This window comes from Meleagris gallopavo, chromosome 14, assembly GCF_000146605.3.
Source record: "Meleagris gallopavo isolate NT-WF06-2002-E0010 breed Aviagen turkey brand Nicholas breeding stock chromosome 14, Turkey_5.1, whole genome shotgun sequence".
NCBI classification, from domain to species: domain Eukaryota; kingdom Metazoa; phylum Chordata; class Aves; order Galliformes; family Phasianidae; genus Meleagris; species Meleagris gallopavo.
In genome coordinates, this window is record NC_015024.2 from 6,866,250 (window position 1) to 6,874,005 (window position 7,756).

Consider the following 7,756-nt stretch of genomic DNA (forward strand, 5'->3'; position numbering starts at 1 on the left):
AGCTGCTGTGCAGGAGAGCTCAAAGGGGCTCTTGGGCTGCTCACCATTTATGGAATAAGATGATTGACTCATAGTCATAAATTGCTTTTTAGGTGCATGCTCAGTTGGTTTTCAGCTGCTGAACCAGCTGTCTGCTACCACACTTATTGTCCTTCTGTGCAAGGCCCGGTTGAAGGATGGGGCGGAGGGAAGGAAGCTAAGGGGGCAGAATTGGGGACGCACGTTTTATATTGTTATTTTTGAATAGGAAAAAGGTAAATACCAAGGATAATGAAAAGCTAATAATTTTTTAATGATAAGAACAAGCAAGAAAAAAATACTTAAGTTGAAAATGATGTTTTTCCACTGAATAATACAATTTATTATAGAAACTACAACAGCAACTGAAGTTTAGGTTCTCCCTTTCGTGGTTTCCACAATAATGGTTTGTACAACAATTCCATCTTTGGGTAACAATAGCATAGGAATTGTAATAAGACATTAATCCCACAGACTGCAGACTTCCCAGTCTTGGCTTAATACTTACCATTTCAGCATTTGATACCTAATATTCCCTCACTGTGCAACTTTAATGTGGTTGTGTGTGTGTGTGTGTGTGTATGTGTGTGTATATGATCTACATCATATAAATATAGTGAATCTGGAGATGGAGGTACACAGAATTCAATGCACACAACTCAAAATAGAATCGAGTATAGCAATACTGAAGTAATATGGACTCTGTAAGATTTTTGCACTGCTACTGGAAAAATCTCAGTTCAATTTAATTTTATTAAGATAAATATCAGCATAAGATCAGTATATTTTTTCCAGTGCCTTGGAAAAACAAAACAAAAAAAACAATGACATTTGAGGGAACTGAATTTTTAATTAACTATGTAAACACATCAGTTACCATACAAATGCAGCTCGCTCTCGTAACATTCTGACACCAAAACGCTGCCATTCTCGCTGATATATCCATAGCTCCTGAGTTGTGTCAAGACAGGCCAAGACAGCACCTCCTTTCCATGCAATTAAGCGGGGATCCATATCCTAAATCCAAAAACAGGATTATACACAGTACTAGTCTGATTCTCAAACCTTGCATCCTATTTATTCCAACAGTATTCATCACTTGGAATCGTGGGGGTGAGAGGAAGAGAAAAAACTTTGAAAATTATCTAAGAGAAACCTTTTCATGATAAAGAGGTAAAAGTATGGAAAGACTATCTAGAGTTTTTGAGGGAGTCAATTTTTTTATTTGATTTAAATATGACTTTTAGGCATGCCCATGAAAATCTTGCCCTCAGCATGCAGGCTGAAGGCTCTGAAAAATATGCACACTTGAATTTTTAAAGATTTTGCTTGATTAAAACCAAATTAAAATTGCTTACTTATGCCATACTTTATTTTACATTGATAATCAAAAACCAAACCAAAACAAAAAACTGTTTTTCAGCAAGGAATTGTGTTAACTTCAGGGACCCACACTAATTCTTAGGAAATATGGCCTTTACATTCATAATCAATATCAGTAATGGTCTTGCTTTACCTCTAATTACCTAAATCTCCTCAGAAATACAACTAATCTGTAGTATTGAGAGAACTCAATTACAGTTGATTAACCATTTAGCAATCAGTTAATGGTATACCTTAGGTCTTGTGATGACTTCAACGTTTTCAACTACTCTTCTAAAAGAAGGGGGCATTTTGTTGAGAATTCGGTGTTGAAGGAACTCTTGAGCTTTATGAAACATAAGGCCTCCTCCCACCACTAAGATGGAGCTGTACATCTTCTTTTTTGTGTCATCAGATGCTGGAACGAATGGACGCATATAGAAATATATATTTTTAGTAGTTAATGCTTCTATTATAAAGAACTTAATGCAAGTCAAATCAAATAGAAACTGAGAATTGCTTGCTTTTAAAACTTTTTTGCTTCTTGTAGCTTCAAAAACAAGCTCAAGAAATCTAAAAATAAGTTGTAATAAGGAATAGTGCAGGTACCTCTAGAGCTGGTAAAATTAAGGGATATAATACGTATTATTTTCCGAGAATATAGTAGTTAACATAAATCCACGCTGATAAGCATATTTCCCAGAATCATAACAATGTAATTCTTACCACAGCAATCAATACTATGAAGAATGGCTTTGTCAAGGCCTAAAGCTTTGCCTTCAAATTGAGAAACAGCTGTTTTTCTGGACACGTGTGCAGTTAAAGGTTCCTCTGAATCATTTCCAGATATCATACAGTCACTTTGGGAGGATCCCAGTTCAACTTCTTGGGGGTACATCCTCTCTGAAATATCTGTAACTTGGCCTCTCATGTCTCCCTCAAAGGCACCAGGCTTTGACATGGATTTTCTATCAGCTGTAGCTTTTGAAGACTTAAAAATAAGGAAATAAGTTGACCGTTAAACTATGAAAAATAGAAGAAGATCTTCAGCAGATTACAGAACAATACAATGACTAAACATCACCTCTTTACCTTTTGCATTACGTTTTTGCACAGAAAGGCTAAATGTTACATTACTACTTCGTATCAATTTTATTTTGATTCCCACTTTCAAAGAGAGGGTTTTACTTTCAGATGTACAATGGCATTGATACATCAGATGTATCAATGCCATAAATATGAAGACTCTTCAGACTGAAAATACAGTTTAGGTTAATCTTTTCTAGATACCTAAAATTCCTTAGACTTCTTTTATGCTATTGACCCAGATAACACTTCAGTCTCTGAGATGAGGTAATGAGTCCTTATTTTATTCCTGAATGAAATAATACTTTGTGGGGAAAAGAAAAACAAACAAGCATTCACACACCTGCTCCTGCTTACTTTGTGTGGCTAGCAGATAATGCTCATCATGAGGATCCTCGGGGTCCCCTTGTGACCTGTGTTGCAAAGTTGTCATCTTTTGTCCAACAATTCCAAAAGTTGCTGGATAAAACAGAGCCATTGGAGCCTGAAAAAAAATGACAGATTTGGCATTTTATTATGTATATTTTTACTAATTGGAATTTAATATAGAGAAGAAAAAGTTTGTTCTACCTTAATATTTTGCAATTCAAAATATGTCTTTTTTCCAACAGATTCATAGAAATTTTACATATGTATTTTAAAACTTATACACTTGTACACAGACTTCACAGATTCTAGCAATGTGTACAAGTAATTCAAATGTTGTTACAACATGAAAAACTTCCACAGTTCCTTGCAGTTGAGGGATAAGCATTGTAACATTCAATTGAAGTGACAATCAAAGGTTATTAGAAGTGGTGTGCATCTCCTCCTGTCTCATTAGGTACATTCATACACAATGCAATTCATTTGAATGCCATCACCAAGCATACTACAATATACTACTTGTTCATTTAATGAACACAACCTGTAATTTTTCATCCCCTAATCGAAACTGGTATAATAGAGCTGGAGAATCTGGATGCCGAATTTGGAACTCGTGGTCTTGCAATCCAGAAATATCCTGGAGTCAAAAAAAAAAAAGTAGTATTAAAAATAAATATTTTTACATACCTCTATCAGGATTTGTAACTTAAATTCTGCATAACTTAAACTGTGGCCAATAACAGAAAGTAACAAAACTCTTCAGCCTCAGAATTTCACCTACCTATTCTTCAACTCCTTTAAAAATCTTTTTATTGTAGCAAGATCTGCCAAAACAATTTTCTACCTCTTTAAGCCTCTATGAGAGTTCATGCAGAAGTACAAGACCTTGTGGCAGAGCTTGCAAAGCAAGCTGAAAAACAGCAAGTATCAACTGCTATCGGCTTCTTTCAGAAATATGAACAAATAAATGTCCTTTCTAAGAGCTGGGATCCCTTTCAGCTAGAAGAACAACAAAGTAAGTTTCAAATACTTCGACTCTAAAGCTACTCCAGCTCCTACCAGCATTCTACTGGATGAAGTATTTGGTTTCCTATGCCCATTAAACCCATTTCCTACAGCTCTCCCATATCTAGTAATTAAAAATATATTAGGACTATTAGTTAAGTATTCTATATTAAAAATAAAATACACGTGTTGTGCAAACATACTACTAGGAATAAATCATGCATCTTCTGAACTGTTCCCCATGTTCTGATTATTTTATACGCTTCTTAATTTGCAAGCAATTGTAGATTCCCATAAAGCTTCTCCAGAGCAGCATTCTGTAGAGGTAAATAGGAAAATACATCAGTTTGCCTTCTCACCTGGTCTAGGTGACAAAATGTCTCCTTTAGGTGCTGAAGCAGAAGGCAATCCAACTTATTAGTTAACTGACAGTCTCTGTACGGAAACCCTGCTCGTTGCATAAGCCAGTAAAAACACCTTGACACATCAGATCCTCCATATGCAAGGCAGAGCCTAAAGCATAGAAAAAAAGAATTATTATTTTCTAAAGTACTGGCCTACTACTGTGGTATACGTAGGAATACAAACAATGTTTCAGATGCACTGTGATCGTGACTTCCGAATAGTTTGTACAGCACAGTATCAGTTCCATTGTTTTCTTCCTTTAGACGTCATTTCTTTAAGGCTCATATTGTAACATAATGATCCTATTGAACAGCTCATAATAAAAACAAAATCCCCAACTCTAGATGTAAAAATATATATTTTTTAAAGTCAAGTCTTTGGTAAGTAATTAGGTACATGCTTGTAATAATTCTGCACATGAAGAGATACCTGGTGTTGCGATGGGAAACTCCATCTTCTACGCAGCAAACACTTGTCTTCTGATCTCCCACGTCTACTATGCATGCACTGCCTAAACCACTTCCAAATGTAGCACAGACAGACTCCTGGTGCACCACAATTCCTAGAACAGGAAGAAAAAAGTTTATATTCAATTTATACTAAACTCCAGAGCTATGTTTCTGATGCTCAAAGGACATCTTAATGTCTTTTAAAACCTGCTAATAGCCTCGACTCCACTGGAACATTCTATATTAAATGAAGATGGGTTGTATAGGCCATAGGCCCTTGGTGTTCTGAGAAAAGCTACTAGAAAAATGGATGCCTACATTTGTGCATTCCTATCTTGTAAGATTTAGGATACTGTTGCCAGTTTATTTTTGTAGCTTGTATTCAAGCTCTTTGTTTCCAGATGCATGTGAAACATTTTCCTATTTTTTTCTTCCTAGTTTTTAATCATGTATCATTACAATTAGTATTTTAAACAGGATCTTAGTTACAAAACAAGGTCCAATTTCACCCTCTGTTTTCCTTTCAATTCGCTCTTATCTTCATAAGAGTACATTCGTATATGTATCACAAGCCCATACTTAAAGTTCAAAAATAGTAGATATTTCTGTCTCCTTCCAGCCAAAAAAATAGAAGAAAGCAACAAAATTGTTTCAATGCTGGCCAGCTATTTCTCCCCTTTAAAAGAGGAAACGGTTTCATCAAAAGATAAAAGCTGAGAGTCTCAGTCAAGCTGAAACCAGCCTGTAAAAATGTTCCTTAAAGCAAAAAAAACCAAAAACAAACAAACAAAAAAAACCACCCAAAAACAACAACAAAAAACAACCAATGTCTTTATGCTATTAATCACTCAGTGCTTGCTTACATATGGTTTTACCTGAGAAGCCCATCTTCATTAGGATCATATTCACCAGTTCTTTCACATGTTGTTTATTGTAGATGTCTGGAATTAGTAAAATGCACCTGTAGTACTGAAGGTAAGAATGAAAAATCTGTTAAGACAAGCAATAATCACTCAATAAGAGCCTAGCGATGCAAGCACTTCATAATAAGATTTACAGAATAGGATACAGCCCTCATAAACTTGTTCATAGCTCACCTTTAGATCTTTCAGTGGTATTTCCAGATACTTTTGTATTGCATGTGACCATATAACTTCAAGATCTGCTAATACTGCAGTGAGGGAGCCGCCAGGTCCCGTGTGGAGATTCAGCTGCCCTCTTCTAATAGGCCAATGTATATTGTAAGAATCTAATGGATTAACATACAGTGCCTGGAAATAAGAAATGAAGTTATTTTCCTCCCAGTATTAATAATAAATAATGGAAAAATATTTCAGAAACTGGCAGAACTTGCTGTACAGCAGCACTGAGACCAATGTGCTGGCAATATGGTGGCTTTCTTTTTAGCAGGGCTGTATTAAGACATTCTGTACATGGTTTAAATCGTTTGAATTTTCATATCCATGGATATAGAAGCATGGAATGACTTCTAGATCATTAAGTACATAAAAGTGTCTTTTTTGTTATCTCATTAATAGCTAAATTAATGTAAAAACTCTGGAAAGCTCATGAATGCCTAATGAGTCAGCAGCAATTCCATGTGCTGATCCTCTTTTCCATGTATCTGATTTATACCAGACAGGTAAAGTTCTCACCTGCAGCAATGGCCACTTCCAGCAACAATGAATCTATCCCACTGTTTCTACTAACTATTGGAATAAAGTCTTAAGAATATTCAGACGTATCTTTTACTTATCCTTGAAAACTACACTTCATGAATCTTTGAAAGAGATACAGCTTTCCCTGCTGTTTAAAATACCTGGTCTAGTACTAAATGTGGAGGTTGGTGGCCCTGCCTGTGGTGCGGGGGGGTTGGAGATTCGCAATCCTTGAGGTTCCTTCCAACCCAGGCCATTCTGTGATTCTGTGAAATAGATATATATTTCTAGCTAGGCAAGTGAGGAAAACTGGTCTTCTTGAACGATAACATTCAGTTAGTCCCACGTAGAGCTGCTCAGGTTCTGTTTGATTAAACTTAGTCTAAATTGAGTCCAAATTGCTCTTCAATACACAGCTATATTGAAGAATAACACTAAGCCTTATTTCAGGTAGGAAATGAATCTTACCTCTTCTCCTACCAAAAACTCAGGATGATTAGAGGTGTTTGTCCATTTGGCCCCAGAGCTGTGATCTAAAATAGCTGGCCGCATCTGTCTGTTGTATGACCTGGCCTGAAATGTAATCAAATCAAACACTGTTTTTACCAGACACTTTTTGTGCATGAAAGCAACAAACAAACAGTCAACCCCCAACAATGCACGCTGAAAATCCATTTTAAACCTTCATCTTCTTAGATCTTTGGAGGTAAGGGACGCAATAACACTATTCATATATACTTTATACAGAATATCTTTTTTTATGCAGTAAAACATAGCATTACACCGCGTGAGAACACAAACAATTTATTAGAATTTTAAGAGGAGTTACCTGGTCAGGTGACACTGGGATACGTCTGGCACCATTTGACATCTTTTTGGACCATATTGCTTGGTCCACCATTTTTAGGCCATTTTGTCTCTGCTCTGTACTTTCAGGTTTCTAAGCAACAGAAATAGCACATATCATAAACACTTGCCGCGCAGACTGAAAACTGGTAATAGTGAATTAAATTAGACTGCGAACTCATTGCTGAGGTTACTAGATCGCGGGACGGAGGGAAGGTTTATGCATCGGAGGTCCCAGCAGCTCCGTGCCAAAGCCATCACGACACACGGACACCACGCGCCCCGCACAACGCGAACGGCGCTCGGCCGGCCGGGGCGCCGCGGTGCCGCTTACATTGAGGCCGTCCCGCAGCAGCCAGCTGTCCCGGTATGCCGCCTGGCCCTGCTGCTTGTGCCGCCGAGCGATGACGTGGGGGATGCCCACGGGCAGCGTGTCCGTGGCCCTCCCGATGCGCAGGGTCGTGGAGCCGGGGTGGATCACCACGATGAAGTTGCTCTGGATTTGCTGCAAGCACAAAACGCGGGCGGTGGGCGGCCGCCCCGCGGCGCTGCCCTCCCGTC

The 7,756-nt window shown here is 37.6% G+C and overlaps 1 protein-coding gene across 1 annotated transcript; it reads right to left on the minus strand.

Annotated features, from left to right (window-relative positions):
• Positions 1-335: 335 nt before the first annotated feature.
• Positions 336-7,754, minus strand: ACTR8 (actin related protein 8; the record flags this gene model as incomplete). The annotated part of the gene is made up of 12 exons (XM_010718641.3): positions 336-1,035; positions 1,635-1,798; positions 2,107-2,371; positions 2,810-2,950; positions 3,374-3,469; positions 4,197-4,350; positions 4,672-4,804; positions 5,567-5,660; positions 5,789-5,962; positions 6,818-6,922; positions 7,179-7,289; positions 7,530-7,754. Coding segments are annotated over 12 exons (1,806 nt in total), but the record flags the coding sequence as incomplete, so codon positions are not given.
• Between the last annotated feature and the right edge of the window lie 2 nt (positions 7,755-7,756).